This window comes from Dryobates pubescens, chromosome Z (assembly GCF_014839835.1).
Source record: "Dryobates pubescens isolate bDryPub1 chromosome Z, bDryPub1.pri, whole genome shotgun sequence".
NCBI classification, from domain to species: domain Eukaryota; kingdom Metazoa; phylum Chordata; class Aves; order Piciformes; family Picidae; genus Dryobates; species Dryobates pubescens.
Genome location: NC_071657.1, coordinates 128,272,713 through 128,290,134, shown reverse-complemented (window position 1 = coordinate 128,290,134; position 17,422 = coordinate 128,272,713). Strand labels below are relative to the sequence as shown.

Sequence of the window (17,422 nt, the reverse complement as noted above, 5' to 3'; positions counted from 1 at the left end):
TTGCCCTGCCTGAGCAAGCTCAGAGTACTGTTGTAGTAGACATACCAGTGTGGAGGATCCTGCAGCACCATGTTCTGGAATTCCACACACACTGGTCACAAAATGAGGACCCATGTCTGGTGTCTTGAGTCATACAAGGAGAAAGAGATGCAGAGGAGGGATGCAGGTAGGAACTGATCTTCTAGACAAGCTTTTTTTATTACTTTTTATTTTCCTTCTTTTTTTTTCCCCTCCATTTTTTTTTGTTTCTTTTTCTTTTTCTTTTTCTTTTTTTTGTTTTTTAATGTATTGCACCACCTCCTGTGCTCTCTCCCACTCACTCTATGAGTGCAGGAATCAGCTGCACCCACTTGGCAGATCATGTTTAAGACTGACCATTCACGATCTGCCGTATCTCGAAAGCGGGGTCTTGAAGTGGGAGACAAAATGTGCAGAAGCTTGGTGAAAAGTATGAGGGGGAGCAGAAGGTAGGAGCCGATTAAATGAGTCACACACTCAATATGAGATGCCTTGCAGAATCTTGCAAGTGCTGCATAGCCACAGAATGGGTTTGCACTATACTTCTGAGAAGTATAGCCACTCTGGTGCTGTATCTGTGAACATTTATAGTCAACGGGGTGAGATCACCCATCTTCCTTTTCCTTATGCCTCATATCGAAAATCCATTCACAAATACTTCATATATTGCCATGGGGTACTATTCAAGTTTTAACAGAAAATCCACTTGCATATTCTCTCTTTAGATGCTATTTTAGAGTTACTGCAGTAGCTCACTACAGACCATTATACTGCAAAATGAATCTGGTGTTCTAAAAAGGCTTTCCTGCTTTTATTTTAGCTATATGAAAGTCACATGGTGTCTCAAGAAATAAGTAATGCCTGATTGCGTTCAAAATCCCCTTTTAAAAGCCCCTCAGTAAGGTTTATTTGCATCAAGACCTGCATTTTAAAGGTTAGGTTACTACCTTCCTGTTATCATAGAAAAGCTATCATACTGCTTTAAAAGAGACTGCTCCAGGCCATGATAAATTACTTTCCCAAATGTTCTTACTATCAAAGGCTAAATTCACTGAACCAGTAACTTTCTGTTAATTTAACATTTTCTGAAGTACTGCCTTTGGAATAGAAAATGAAAATAAACTATCTTCCATGATTAACAATGCCTTCCTTGCATATAAATGTGTTCCAAAGACTGCTTAATAATGTCTCTGGGTGTATTTGAGATCCCTAAACTCTTAAGAGCCCTAAATTCCACAAGAACACAGGAGCCACTAACTTTTACCTCCATTGTTTCCAAACTTTTGTATTTTAAAGGCCAAAATATAGGTGCTCAAAATGAGCACATATCTCAGAATGCTTATTTGCTTTTCACAGTTCCTATGAAATACATCTGTGGATGGTGAATATCTTGGTTCAAAGCCTTTTGGCGTTTTAGAAATCATCCAGTACATAAACTACACATCCTCTAAGTTATACACAAACTTGATGGCAACAGCATACAGCAAGGAGACCCTTAAAGTAAATCAATTTGATGAACAGAGACACTTAAGCTGCATCTGCTGGTCTTTTTTCTCATCTTTGATTTTATCAAATCCTTAAGGTAGCAAGAACCTCAGTGAGGACAGCAAGTGACAGCAAATCAGCCAAGCTGAGGAACAGACATTTTTGGTATTGAAGAGGCATTCGAACTGAGAAAAGGCAAGAGGTCAGGGCTAAATCAATACATGTAAGTAGCAAAAAGCTTTTATCCTGAGGTATACTCACCCCTAATGAGAACCTCAGCTTAACTTCAGCTACTCTGACTCCCTGTTCAATAGTACTTACCAGCTAGTGGCAGTTTGGAGGACAGAATGGGGAAAAGATGGCACTAACAGGCAGGTGATATTCCATTTCTTTGAACATCCCCTCCAGATCTGCTGATACATAAAACTGAATATAAGGAACAAAAGACTATGTCTGAGTGACATAGACAAAGAAAAGACAGTTCTGAATGTCTAAAATGGGGCATGAGGAACTGTGCCCAGGTAGGGAGTGAGTACAATCCTCCCACATTTTGGGGTAAAGAATCACTGTCTTATTTTCTTCACCCTTAGTCTAATGACTAGTATTCATCCCTATGTGGGAGCAAAATAAAAGAAAGAGGGATGTTCCAGCTTAAAAGGAAAAAAGAAGAAGAAGAAGAAAAAAAAAGAAAAGACTCAGAGCCCTTGGAGACTGAGCAGCCTGTTATGCAGTGTCCTAATGGAATAGAAGAGCTGTTCTCAGGGCCCAGCTTCAAACTGATTGGAAAATAGAACTGGAAAGAGCAATTGTAACTCTCAGGTGGCAGTGCTGCTCTTCATCTGACACAAAACAAGAGCTTTAAAATGCATGCCTGCCACTGCCGTTCCTGCCAGACCTACCTTTTCCCCACTTTATCTTCTGAGGCACTGAAGGATTTGACCCTCATGTTCCCTACACAGGACAGCAGCCAGGTTCTGCTTCAAGGCACAACAAAAGCATTAGAGCCTTGGTAGGACCAAGCATTTGTACTTGTGTTTCACAATGAAGCCCAAACAGGATCCATGGATCCAGCGTTCCTTGCTGAGGGGTTTGGTCCACTAGATACTGTCAAGCTGTTTGCAGTGTCAGCTAGCAAATTCTTCCAAAACATGACTGAGAAAAGAGGGGATAACTCTTCCCCCGGGTAGTCACAAATCAGTGTTTAAGCCCTTGTACAACTTGCCTCCCTGCCTTCCTCTGGGGGTTCGCAGTTCATGCAGCTGCAACTGCCACGTCTCCCAGCTCACTGAAGTACTCTGTCAGACCAGGCATACACTAGAAACAGAATTAATTCAGGACAGAATTCATTCAGGAGCAGAATCATGAAAAAGGAAGATGATCTCTAACCTTTTTGTGCTGTGTGCTTTCTAATGAGTACAGGGTATATAACCAGGCCTTAAACTGGAGACTAAAAATCCTTCTTTCCTGCATAAGCACTATGGCAGAAAAAACATGCCAGAAGCACATTGTGAGAGGAGAGGTGGAGGATATTCCTTTCTTTTGGTATGCCCTTCCTTAGCCCAACAGTTACATTGCTTGCTCATTAAGGGACTGTAAACTCTCTGAAGCCAAAGTGCATAAGGATCCCTGCTTTTAGAAAAAGTCCTTTAATGATCAATTGAATAATATAACAGTAATAAAATTGTTGTTTTACTAATAAGACTTCTTTTTTAAGATACTAGAGGTATTTCTGTGTTTATGGGTGTTTTTAAGAGCACAAGGGAAATATAATTACTAAAAGTGTCTTCTCAAACTCCATTAATCTGTCTGGTGCTGCACAGGACATTAAAACCAGAACTGAAGAGTTTTCTGTCTAATACATAGTTTGGTACAGGGGCAGGGAAACACAAGCAGGATCCTGGTGATTTTGGAAGAACAAAACAGCTATCAGAAATTCTCTGCAATAAAAATCTCTACTGGTGATTCCAGAAACCTTACATTTTTATAGACTATCAAGAGAAAAGCTTCATGTCCTAATTAATGTACTGGCAGCTTCACACAGTTTGTGCCCATGTGTGAGCAACAGAGATTTTGGATAGGTACTGTTTTCACATCAGCTAATCACTGAATGTTCCCATCCAAATTAAATTTTAAAACCCCACAATATTCCTCATAATTTACTATGTAACAAGTGATAAAAACACCTTTACATTGTGAAACAGCACAATGAGCTAGCCTGCAGCACCTTGTGAGCAAACATGTCAGCATTCAGCGGGAACAAATAATTGCTGGGCTTACAACAGACTGTTTTCAAACTTAGAAGAATCCTGTGGCTTTGAACTCCTTTCAGACTGTTCAGTGCATTGCCTGACCATCATTTCTCTCCAATGCCTGCTTATTGGCAGATGTCCTCTGTCTGTAAACTGAAGAGCTCAAGTAAGGATCATCACAATTCCTGAATGTTCCCATCCAAATTAAATTTTAAAAACCCAAATATTCCTCGTAATTTACTATGTAACAAGTGATAAAAACACCTTTACATTGTGAAACAGCACAATGAGTTAGACTGCAACACATTGTGAGCAAACATGTCAGCATTCAGCGGGAACAAATAATTGCTGGGCTTACAACAGACTGTTTCCAAACTTAGAAGAATCCTGAGGCTTTGAACTCCTTTCAGACTGTTCAGTGCATTGCCTGACCATCATTTCTCTCCAGTGCCTGCTTATTGGCAGATGTCCTCTGTCTGTAAACTGAGGAGCTCAAATAAGGATCATCACAATTCCCATAAATTTCTTGAGCATCTGGGCCTTGATATGTCCAACATAAAAAGCAATTCCCAGTCAGTATTAACACGAAAAATAAAACTGGAAACCAAAACTCTTGTTGCCTTAAGTACTGGACACTTCACTGTGATTTGGGCCCTGCCTTCCCCAAAGTAATTACTACTATCTCCAGATTTCATGGCTGGAATCTAAATAACTTGGCTACAAGTGGTACTTTAACACTTTGCTCCTCAGTTACCCAGGTCTGGACAAACTGCAATTAGAATCATAGAATCATAGAATCAACAAGGTTGGAAAAGACCTCAAAGATCATCAAGTCCAACCTGTCACCCAAGACATCATGACTACTAAACCATGGCACCAAGTGCCACATCCAATCCCCTCTTGAACTCCTCCAGGGATGGTGACTCCATGACCTCCTTGGGCAGCCCATTCCAACGGCCAGCAACTCTGTCTGTGAAGAACTTTCTCCTCACCTCAAGCCTAAACCTCCCCTGGCACAGTTTGAGACTGTGTCCTCTTGTTCTGGTGCTGATTGCCTGAGAGATTAAAATTGTTAGCATTTTAAAACCAGTTTATTTCAAAGAGAATAAGAAAAATGCAAATGGACAGCTACTCCGTATGCTACCACAGACTGAATTTTCATTCCATAAGTAGGTCTTTAAGAAGAATTCAGGCTCAATATTTTCAGCTTTGATAGCAGGGGAAGGAGACTAAAAATGTTATTATTATCTTCCTCAGACTGTATTGGCAATGCAATCAATTTAAATTTTATCCAATATTTTGAGACATCAAGGCCCCTATAAAAGTTCAATAATTTAGCCTAAATGAAGACAAGAAGCTTCTTTAAACAAATGGCTGTTTCAATGGAAGGTCTAAAATTAATCAAGGTTGAATCAATAACCTCGAGATTAAAACTGCTTCACTACTGTATCACCCAAATGCAAAGAAATGCGGAAATTCAACACCAAATAAGAATGATTAAATAAAAAAAATAATCAAAATGTGCTCAAAATGCCTTTGAAATCAATAGCAGTATCACCCACAGCTCACCGAGCTTCAGTGTGTATCAAATCACATCTCTAACAGATACTTTGCACCGTACTAAAGAATTTCAATTTGCCTGTAGCATGAATTCTAGGACAAGAAGAAACCCTTGAGCATTGTATGTAGCCATGAACCCTCATATTAAAAAGCACTTTACTCTGTGCACTCAGAAGAAAAATGTAATTTACAGTGGCTTTAATACACAAGTCCATTTACTGAGAATTGTTCTATAAACTGTATGTCTGGATGACAATAAATCCACCATCTCTGTTATTTGCTAAACTAGCCCCTGTTCAGTTTCAATCTCTAACTGTAGGGTACTCTAAATTATGGTGGAAATGTAGTGAAAAACTTTGCTGGGGGAGGTTAAAAGCAGCATGCTACCGAGGGAAGGTGTTCTTAGGCTTTCATCACTAGCTTTGCCTCTTCCTGGTCGTGCTTCTCCACTTGCAGCAGCTCTCCCACAGATCCCATAATCAAGCCAGGCCAGGTGCATGTCAATTAATTTTAGAGAACCCCTTGCATCGTTTGATAGACTTTTCTGTTGTCAAATCCCACTTTTCTAGGGAGACTTCGTAAGCTTTGATCATTGAATTAACTAGAGGATTGTTTTCCAGATCTAACGTAATGCCTTTTAAATTTATCTGCCCCTTATAAACACCCTGTGGCTCCATCTTCGTGCATGGAGAGTTCTGATGCACTCAACGGGCCTCCAGCCCGGGCGCTGAGGAGCTGCCGGGCGGAATCGGGGTGAATTTGCGCCGGAGGGTCTCAGCCCACCCCGGCGGGGGAGCGTTGCCCTCGCTTGGGTGAGGAGCGGGGCGGAGCAGCGGGCATTCACCGGCGCGGGGCCGCGAGCTCCCGGGGAGGCGAGGGGCGGGCTTGGGGGCAGGCGATGCGCTCCTCCCCCGGGGCACCGATGGCTCCGTCCCGCTGCCACCGAAGCCACCGGGAGCGCGTCGAGGGAAAGTGGCATTTGGTCCGGCGCTGCGCGGTGGGGGTGGCCAGGAGGGCGGAGGCAGGAGGGGGATAAAAACCCCGACGCTGCTCTGACCGGGAGTCTCCTGCCGCTCTTCCCTACTGGCCTCCGGTAAGGAGCTCCGAGCCTCCGCGCTATCCCCGGGGGGAGCGGGCCAGCACTGCCTGTGCCCGCAGGGGAGCGCAGCGGAGCTACTGCCGCGCTCTCGGGGGCCCTCAACTTCCCCGCGGCGGCGGAGCGGAGCATGCGGGGCCGCGGCTTGCGGCGGGGCCGGCATCGCGTTCCCCGGACATGAAGCGACCACCGGGAGCTCCAGGTAACGCTGCCCGGCGGTGTGGCGGAGCAGACGTGCCTCTGGTAGCCGGGGTATGGCGGGCGGGCAGAGTCCGGAGGGGCGGGAGCTGGGTCTGAGAGGGGTCTGCCAGAGCCGGAGGCGAAGGCAGTCCGGCGGCGGGTGGGGGATACCCGGTCCCTGCCAACGCCGCTGAACGGAGCGGCTGTGGCCAAGCTTGCCCGGGAAGGGCCGTTAGAGACTTCTCGGTGTATGGGTGGGCGAAGCGAAGGACGGCGCGGTGCCACTGGGTGCCCCCGCTCCGATGCCGGCTTAACCCACCCGACTGCCAGGCTGGCCGAAACTTTGCCTATCGCCGACCTCCGGTAAGGGGTCAAGGGGCTGCAGCGTGTAGTCCCTATCATAAGGCTGGCGGGAGCCCCCTGCCATCGTAGGCAAGAAGGTTTCTCTGAAGTTTCGCCCGTCAGAGAAGCCTTTGGAGGCGGTGAGGATCCTACGCTGGGCAACTAACTTTCGCAAGATCTCGCATTGCTTGGAGACTGGTTACTGATACTGTGGCAGGCACTGCCTCTTATCATTGCATTTTTGTCTTTATTATTTTCTAATCTCCTTAGCAACTGAAGTAATTTGCAAGGTTTAAGCTAGAGTGCAGCTTGATACACGATGTAACGTGGCAAAAAGGATGCATTGTTTTGTTTTTTTCATTGATGCATATTTCCCTTGTACTCTCTCAAAAGGGATAAGATCTTCACAGTGTTGACTTCATGTAGCTGATACTGATGATGATTAGGCCAGTTCAGGCTCTGGTATGTCACCCAGCTGCTCACCTGTGTCTCAGTTTTCTTTAAGCTAAATGAATTATCATGGGTACAGAAATAAATAAATAGATAAATAATTCTTCAGAGAAATTCAGTCTTTACTAAGGGGTAAGTGGGAGAAGATAGTTTTAGCTCCCAAAGGATACTGGGACAAATTAATCTCCAATCTCAATATTAGTAATGCTAATTCAGCACTATTGAGGTCTAGCCAGGTGCTGGCCAGAGGGACCACTCCATTTGTGAGACTGACCTCAGGATCAGCTTGTAAAAAGGTGATGTAAAGCCATTTTTTTATCACTGTTAGGTCCTGCATCAAGCACAGCTTAGCCCACTTCAGGGATTTAGTCCAGTGTATCAAGACATCACCCAGATGTAGCTCACCAAGTCTTTGCTGTTTGAGCCATCATGTCACTAAATCTCATGGATTACAATGATTGGGTAATCCAGATCTGTTCACTCAGAAATGCTGAGCACAGTTGTCAGGCGGATTTGATGCAGGAAGTGCCTTCCCCACTCAGGACTGCTGAAAGCAGACTAAAACCTCGAGACTGGATTGAGGTGGCCACTACAGGGATATTTCCTCCAACAGCATCCCATGTACACACACACAAGGAGTGGCCATTTGTGAAGAGCTTCCATATAAATCTAAAATTTTAAAATATTAATGATGTAAAATGCCACTGGTCTGTCTGTAATTAATGGCTCTATGATGTACTTAAACCGAATTCATAAAGTTAGGATTAAAAGCATGAATAATTGTAATTGCATACTATTGTTGTTATAGAACAATAAACCCCCATTCTAACAGCTACATTTTCTTCCAAATTCAAGATTAAAGCTTTGTCAAATACTACGAGGGGGAAAAAAAAAAGGCACAATAAGAAGAAAAACAAACAATAAAACACAAACCTGCTGCAAGGAAACATTGTTAAAACTTGAGCCATCACTGTTTCGTTTCATGTATTGTCATATTTAACTAATACAGCCCTGATTCATCTGATATGTAGACTGGCAAAAGACGGAGAGTAAATGTGAAGGTACTGGAAATCAATAGGTAGGTGCATGAGTGTCTTGTGGGCTGGTGAACCTTAGGGACAGAGAAGTCAAAGGAGACAATCACAGGAGATATGACACAAGGGAAACTAGGAGATGTAGAAATGGTGTGGATCTCCAGGAGAGTGGATTGAGATCTTTAATATTTTCTAGTGTTTGAGCTCTGTAGGGGCTCAACAGTATTCTTGCAGTAGTACAGTGGGGTTGTGTGAAATATTTGCATTTGTGTGGTGCAGAAAGTGCCAGCCTGATGTGGGACCACTTGCATCACCAGCATACAGAAAGATGTTATTCCTGCTGTAAAGCAGATATTGATCCAGTTTGTTTAGTGTTTAAAATCATGGTTATGTTTGCAAAAGCATTTAGGTGACTTGTGATTTCATTTCAAATCGTGGCTTAAATTAAAAGATATGCCAATTAACAGTTTTAAGTGAAGTATCAAATGAACTGGGGGAAGATAGTTTGGTATACAGGTATCCCTGGAAGAAACAGCAATAAGCCTGAAGATACTTAGAGGAGAAGAGAAAACCAGTGTAGAAATCATTGATGTAGCGTTAATGGGAGATAGAGCCCAAATAAAGTAGAAATGAGTGTTTAGGACTTGAGCTGATCTTGCAATGATAACTAATGGTGAGGATGTTAATGTTGCCTGGCATTCTCCTTAAGCACCTCTAAGTGCTCATTACTTAAAAAAAAAAAACAAAACCAAGCAATAAACCAACAAAAAAACCACAACAAACAAACCAACAACCACACATTGAAAAGATCAAAACCAAGACCCAAATCATCAGCTTCTCTGGGAGTTGATGTGTTGTAGTCAGTTGAACTGCTCCTGACAACAAAGGATAATTCCTGTGACAGGGGGATATGTTCTGAGTTTCCTCTCAAAACAGTTAAGAATGTGCAGCATTACAGCACAGATGATTCATCTGGGGGACTACCATGATTTTGGCAGTGAACTTAAAATATTGCACTTTAACAACACAAAGGAATTATTTCTTTAAAAAGAATTCAAGTACAAAACTCCCAACCATGCCCTTCACTTTACTATAAATCAAAAATCTATTTACCCAGCTCATTCAAAAATAATGGTGAAGTACTTGGCCAGTCTCTTGGCACATGTTTGCTGACAGTATTCTTAGCAGTATCTTTCTTGAGAATATAGGTAATCTTGAAGTTTGTAAAACAGTATTTTTCTAGGGCCTGAAGTAATATTACTGGAAGGAAACAGAATGGCACTTTTGACTATAAGGCTGGTTACAGGCTTTGTTCTTCCTTACCATTTAACACATGGACATTACTAACTCAGAAATGTTTATGCAGTTATTTTGAATAAATTCAAATTATCATAAGGGTTATAAATATTTATCTTGAACATGCTTGACATTGCAGAGCATCCTGTGTAATTTATGCATACGTTTTTGGGAGTACAGGTTGAGGAGCAAGTTGCAACTCAACAGACCTACTCTCCATAAGGGTGAAGAACCTGCTGGGAATGTAGGCTCTGCACTGTGAGTTGAGCATGGCAAGGAAGGTTTCTGTTTGTCGAGATACTGTCTAAACAGTCTTGTGTGTCCCGTAGTATGTTTATGATGTCTACAATTTGGATTGGCCTTCCCAGGAAAGCAAGTTATTTGGAACGGTTTTCATTTGGCAATTTCAATGAGCTTTGGAAATGGACAACTCAGTTTTCACCCTTGCAAACTGTTAAATCAAAAGTAATAGGCTGATTTATGTCAGCCCCTGATCTGCCCTTGGGATTTGGTTGCAAACTAGCTCAGATTTTCTGGTGAGACAGTTGTAGGTATGGACAGAGACAAGCATGCAGGCTATCTGGTGTATTACACATGGTAAACTTTCCAAAACTGAGCATTGACCTAATATGTCCCATCTGAAGTATCTCCAGGACTGCAGTTATATTTGACATAGAACCTGATTTTTTGAAAGTGCCATTCTACTTTTTGCAAGTGCAGTTACATTAAAAATTAGGCTGTATAAGTTTCAGAATCAAATATTTTAATATTAGCAGGAAAGGAGACCTATCAGTTTGCCTCCTATTTTGTGGATGCTTTATAATTCAGTATTCACACACACATGGGTTTGTAGTATACAGATTTCAGATACTCTGTTTCATGCAATATAGTAACTGAAGGAGCAGTTATTCTTTTCTCAGCTGTTACTGTATTTCCATTGTGCCATATGTACTGCATGCCATATAAATCCACAATGAGGTATAGAATTTTTTTCCTGTTTCTATATTGCTTCATAGCTCTCATCTTCTAAAAGAACTGTTTTCTATTAATTGTTCCCAGAGACTAGCCAACTGACAAAACCAACTAAGTTAGGTGCTTAAGACTCCTTAAAAAAAAAACAAGATATTCCTCTGGGTTCCCTAACTTCCCACTGAAAAGCCTGTGCAGTCAAGTAATTCAGTAGGATCTATAAGCCTTGAAGACTTCATGAATCCTGATACTAAGCTTTCATTCAAAACAATCCTTTTATTTTTGGGATGTTTCTATAGTTAAGACCATTTTGCTATACCATTTTATAAAGAGAGAAGCAAATCTCTTTGCTTTGTTTCTCAGCCCTTACAGTCATAAGTGCCAGCTAGACTCAGAGCATTTTGGCTCTCACCTCAGCACTTCTTCAGGTCAGTTGTTTCCAAACCTAATACAGAGGTTCCATATTTTCTAAGTATCAAGCTGGTGACTCTAATATGTTTGCTAATATCTGACAGTCACCTAGTCACAAAATTTGTCTGATCTCACAGGAATTCTGTGGCAGAGGTTAGGGTATGCTCCAGTCCTCATCTGAGCTCTTGAGCATCCCTGTTCTTCCTTAGAACTTGTGCACAGGATAAGGGATGGTTTAGGGGCTAAAAACCACAACAACAACAAAAAACACACCAAACAATTAAGCAATTGTGTAACTGTATGTAAAATCTAAAATGTCACAGAAAACCTTAATTCTGACATTTTAATTTGTGAGTGCCTGACTTGGCAGTTTGCCATTCTCTTAATACAGTTTTTGGGAATGTAAACCTTCAAAGCCAATGTATATAAATAAATTATTGTGAAAGGTGACGTCTCTCATCCCACTGCCATCATTTCTTCTTTTAATGGGTCATTAGAAGGTACAGCTCTTTAGATTCATAGCACATCCTCTACCACTTGACTTAAGAGTAGATTTGTCAGCACAAGACAGCAGCCTGCCAGATTGGCAGAGGGCGAGAGGAGGGGAATAAGGAACTGAGGGGGAGTGGAAATTAGTATATTCCACATATATTAATTAATTGCATAGATAATCTTAGATTCATAAGTAGCAGATGCAAAATCTCCAGAGAAGTGTGTTTTAAGGTTCACCTCCTGAAATTCTTGCCTCTCTTCTGTTTAACTCTCTTCTTGCCCTTTATAACCATCCCCATCTGCTTTTCCAGTCTTAACTGACTTCTGCATCCTCAAACTATCTCCTCCTCAGTTGCCTCATCAGTTACGACAATGATATGCCATTAGCATTCTGCTCTTCCGATTTTGCCCTTCCTTCCCTATGCATCTCTTATCTTCCTGTTCCCTTTCTCTCATCTTTGCCTGCTTCTATGCCCTGCTGTCTTCCACTGTTTACTCTTGATTTTAAGGTGTTGTGCTCAAAATTCATTCTTTAATCATCCATCTTGCCTCATTAGAGAATACTACTTCTCCTTTTATTCTGCTTCTTTCTATCCGAGGTTGCTTCTTTCCCTTTCTCCCCTCTGCCTACAAGCAGTTTCCCAGCTTCTGGCTGTAGCTGCTATCAGCAATGCAGAGCAGACATTGCTGAGTTTGCCCTTTTCAGACTTTGTACCAATGGGTGGGTGAGATTGGAGAAATGAGTATGAGGTTAATATGTGGGAGCTGAATGCTGTGTTTGAGCTGTGAAGGGGTGGGGATAATCAGTGCATATGGATTCAACTGGGAATTTACTGACAAACTCTTAAACAGGTATCCAGGGAGAGCAAGAGTCAATAGAAATGTTAATTACCCAGCTAAGTATGTGTACACTTTGTAACAAGATGGCAAAAAAGCATATCCCTTGGCACGGATCACTACTCTGCCAAATGCTACGTCCCTGCTTCAAACCATAGTGACACTAAAATACTGTCAGAAAAGAACATGATTTGGTTTATTCTTACTGTTTAAGTGAGAGCAAAAAAACCATTTTTTCCTTGACTAAGTTTTGAGAAGTGGCTGACTCATTCTTACTGAAAGTTACCAAAATTTGCACCTGAGGTAGACACCAAGCATAGAAGATTTCTTCCTCAATGGTTATTTTGGCAAAGGCAGAAGGAAGAGAAAACCAAAATATGCCAATTAGACATACTGAATAACTTTCAAAATAGGCTGTTGCTACCTGAGCTATGGTTACTGAATTAAAAAAATAAAACAAAATAAATTTAAAAGGGGTTGGGGAGGGGGGGGGAAATTGCTTGTGTGACATTTAAAGCTAAGTAGTTTGAGAAAATTCTTTGCTTGAAAATGTGTGACATTTTCTGATTTGGAAGAAACACATGTTGCAACTGCTCCCCACTAGACAAGAAAATAGCATTTTTGGATGAGCCTTTTTCTTTCATATACCAGGCATTTTCTGTCTGGGTTGGTAGGGGATGTCATGAACCACTTGTGCTCCACAGAGTATTCCCTTTTTTTTTTATGAGCTGCCAGAAGTTACATTCCTTGGCCTCAATGATAGAGGCCTCGATGATAGTCCATTCCTTGGCCTGAAGAATAGTTGCATTGTTTTTTAAGAGAAAAAAAACCACCATAGCTGTAGCAAGAATATGCAAAAGAAGAGTTTTGTGCTTATGTAAAACCAATACTAAGCTTACATCGCTTAAGAACAACTGGGACTTCATATTAACCATATATGAAACATTAAGGATTAGTTCCCTGTGTTTTTCAAAAGGCATGAGTAAGAAATGAGGCAGGGTGTGAATCGTAAATGTTAACGTGCTTGTACCTCTGTATCCCTCTCTTGACAGTGATTAGTGCAGAGCTAACTGCACATATAATCTGTGGCAAGGAGCACTGGAAGACAGCTAAGAGACAGTGACAATGTCTTTAAACTGGCGGACAATTCCTGCTCAAGTTGGAGTTTTTAAAGTGAACTGCAAAGGACTGGCATGCCTCTTGCTCTTCACAGTGAGTGTTTGTGGCAGTGCCCCAGGGATGTGTCCAACAGCCTGTATCTGTGCCAGTGATATTGTAAGCTGTACCAATAAGAATCTCTCTCGAGTACCAGGAAATCTTTATAAATATATGAAAAGGCTGGATCTGAGTTATAACCGAATTGGGGGTTTGGAGCCTGAATGGGTCCCAGTGCTGTTTGAGAATCTGAACACTTTAATAATCAATCATAACAGCATTAGCAGCATTATCACTGGAAGCTTTTCCACAATCCCAAATCTCAAGTACCTAGACTTGTCATCCAACAGCCTGAAAACACTGGGCAGCCCTGTTTTTCAGGAACTAAGGGCACTGGAGGTTCTTCTGCTGTACAACAATCAGATAACACAGATAGACTCTTCTGCCTTTGGAGGATTGTACAAATTACAGAAACTGTACTTAAGCTATAACTTGATCTCGCATTTCCCGCTGGACTTGTACACTGGAAAATATAAACTGACAGACCTTGTGTTGCTGGACATTTCCTTTAATCACATTCAGTCGATGCCTATTCAGCGCCTGAGTTCGGTGCCAGCCAGACATCTTAGTGGAATTTATCTTCACGGCAACCCATTTTATTGTGACTGTGTGCTGTACTCCATGCTGATCTTCTGGTATCAAAGGCACTTCAGCTCCGTGGTGGACTTCAAAAATGAGTATACTTGTTTGTTGCGCTCAGACCCAAAAGGTTACAATAAACTGCCTCTACTGCTTGACAACTTTCTGAATTGCTCTGAAAGCACCGTCAACAGCTCTTTCCAAGCCTTTGGGTTTATTCAGGATGCACAGGTTGGTGACAGGCTGATTGTTCATTGTGACAGCAGAATCAGCGATGCAGGCACGCACTTTGTTTGGGTTAGTCCAGACAACAGATTGCTGGAGCCAGATAGGGAGACTGACAACTTCAAGGTGTTTCGTAATGGCAGCCTGGAGATAACAGATGCCCAGCTAGAGGACTCAGGGCTGTACTCCTGCATCGCAATAAACAAGAAAAGACTATTAAATGAAACCATAGAGGTTAGAATAAATGTTAGCAATTTCACAGTGAACAGGTCCCACGCTCAAGAAGCATTTAATACAGCTTTTACAACCCTTGCTGCCTGTGTAGCCAGTATTATTTTAGTACTGCTGTATCTTTATCTGACCCCTTGTCCATGCCAATGTAAGGCAAAGAGGAGGAAGAGGAAGCAGAACCAAAGCAGTGCCCACTCATCCATACTGAATTCCACACCACCACAAGAGCTGCCAGCTGACGAGAAGAAGGCTAGCACTGTTAAACGGGTGGTTTTTCTGGAACCTGTGCACGAACCAAAACATGGCCAGAACGGGAAAGTAAAACTGTTCCCTAATGACAATATCATTGCTGAGAGTATCTTAAAAACTACTCGAACAAAATCCGACTCCGATTCTGTCAACTCTGTGTTCTCGGACACGCCTTTCATGCCATCAACTTAGTTTGCTGCTTGTGTTTGTATCGTGCAGTTATATTTCTGAATACCTCCTTTGCTTGTAGCAATCATCAGGAAAAATAAAAAGAGATAAAATGTTTTAAAAAAAAGTATCTATTGTCAGTCCTTGAACTGTCTCCTCTCTCCGAGTGCAGGGCCATCTTGTTCAGGAAAAGCAAACTGTGGCATTAATGTGAATGTTTTCAGTTCAGGCTTAGACTTGGATTTTACTCTTTTTGTGTGTTTAGAGGTGTTCTCAGTGCATACAACTGACTCTTCAGAGGCAGAGACTCATCCCTGTGCTCTCAGTTCTTCTGAGAGCTCAGCCCCTCTGCAAACTCAGATGACTACTGAGAAAATTATCCAGGCTTCTGGCAATTTCTTTCACAGGCTCATAAAATCTTTACTGTAAAATCACCAGGGAAAAAGAAAAAAAAACAGAAAAAAACTGATGAGTTTTCTTGGACTGATAAGAACAAAAATATTAGCTTTGCCTCCAAGATGTCTTAACAGCACTGGATAAATGTTTATGGCCTTCAGCTGATAGTGTGTTTGTGAAAAATCACTTTGAAAACTTTTTGAAAACTTTAAACAGAGGGCACTGTATTCATTTTATTCAAAATATAGTCATGATAGTACTAATTCACAGAATCACAGAATGGCAGGGGCTGGAAGGGACCTCGAGAGATCTTCTAGTCCAAGCTGCCTGCCAGAGCAGGATCACCTATACCAGGGCACACAGGAACTCATCCAGGCAGGTCTTGAGTACCTCCAGAAAGGGAGACTTGTGGGAAGTAAAATGATTGCACTTGTTTATAAACATTGACACATAATGAAAGCAAGTAAAAGTTAACACATTTCCTTTGAAGTTGCCTTAGTCAAGGAATGAAAGTTGTCTGTCATGAAGACTCAAGCTGATCAACGGTAACTCATTAAGATGTGATAAGTGGATTGATTGTAATCTGTTGTCTTAACTGCACTACTGACTGTACACTTGACATCACATGTGGCAAACAAGTCTGCCACCATCACCAGGGCACCTGCTTCATCTTAACAGTGGGTAGCTTCTCTTCAGAGGTCACTTCATGAAATAAGAGGAATATTTCAAATAATCCTTTCAGTGGCATGTGGTTCCAGTAGTCTTACAAAATTTGTTACATAAAGATTTTTCTTAAATGAGAAAATAGAGTATTTGGACAAAAATACAGAAGACTTCATGCATTGTGAATTCAGTTAAGAATATCTTTCCTCTAGACAACCCTTGTCTTGTACATACTGCTTCCTTCCTTGCCCAAATGTATCACTGTCAAAGTTTATTAACCTGGTAAGACTGATCTGGACTGGTCATGCAACACAGGTTGCATGAACTGTTAATGTAATGAGCATCCTGTTCTATTTGCTATTTTGTTCTTCTGTTCTATTTGCCTTTATTTTCTTTTATTTTTCTCTTTTTTAAGCTTACTTACATAGGCCCTGGTCTGGACTTTGCCAGTCTTCCTCACATTGATTAGGACCTACTTCAGAAGAGTTTTGCAAGGAGTTACAACTTAACCAAAGAAGAGCAATTGCAATCTGTCTGTCTCGTTCTGTTTTTGGGGAACATACTGAAAGGGTAAAGGATAAATAACATCAGAATCAAAAGGCTACATGGTATGGGCAAGTGCAGTTTAGTTTTGAGAAGCTTACTGTAACAGCCACTTGCTATTTTTTGTGATCTCTTTCAAGAGGTATTTCATTGTGCTAAAGCTTGTATCTGGCTGAGCAAAAGCTGTCAGCAATTAATTTGCTTTAGAGAAATCCTAATTTAGCTAATTGTCTGAAAGCAAGCTATCTGGAAAACAGATTAGATCAGGAAACAGTGTTGTTGTGACATGCACAAAGTATGTGAAATTAGAAAATTGATGGAGATTTTAATTCACATATTCAGAGAAATGGAAGATGGAAATTCTCTTTTCTAGACAGAGGATATTAAGTGTTTAGGAGAGAAAGATGGCCAGGTGTTTGAGTCTTTTATTTCTACATTTGTCATTGTGAATTTAAAAATGGCTTCTGCTGTCAAACAAGTTAGTGTCCTTTCATAAAGCTCTTTCCCTCTTTTGTCTGTACACATGCATTAAACCAAAATCTATATGTTTACATACAAGGTATGATGGAAAAACAGTGATTGTCTTTGCTAAAATTGGTGTCAATGAGGCAAAGGCTTGACACTGTCTCCTCCTCAAAGATGTGTAGTGGATGGGTGTTCTCCATGTTGTGCAAGGAGACGATAGGTGAGCCAAAGAGCTGAAATAGTGGTGAGTCAGAATGGGAAATGGAGAG

At 41.5% G+C, this 17,422-nt stretch overlaps 1 protein-coding gene and 1 long non-coding RNA gene across 2 annotated transcripts in view; one reads left to right on the top strand and one right to left on the bottom strand.

The window, feature by feature from the left end:
• The first annotated feature begins 6,299 nt into the window (after positions 1–6,299).
• AMIGO2 (adhesion molecule with Ig like domain 2) lies at positions 6,300–15,207 on the top strand. The gene is made up of 2 exons (XM_054178949.1): positions 6,300–6,610; positions 13,472–15,207. Exon 2 carries the CDS (start codon positions 13,545–13,547, stop codon positions 15,108–15,110), a length of 1,566 nt encoding a protein of 521 aa, XP_054034924.1. The 5' UTR covers positions 6,300–6,610; positions 13,472–13,544; the 3' UTR covers positions 15,111–15,207.
• LOC128899515 (uncharacterized) overlaps positions 14,589–17,422 on the bottom strand; it is a 132,730-nt gene continuing 129,896 nt past the window's right edge. Inside the window, exon 4 of the long non-coding RNA XR_008463117.1 lies at positions 14,589–14,626. This is a non-coding gene — a long non-coding RNA (uncharacterized LOC128899515). The remainder of the gene's footprint in view (positions 14,627–17,422) is intronic.

Excerpts from the sequence above, each read along its gene's own strand:
- AMIGO2 (XM_054178949.1), top strand. The coding sequence starts at position 13,545 with ATGTCTTTAAACTGGCGGACAATTCCTGCTCAAGTTGGAGTTTTTAAA.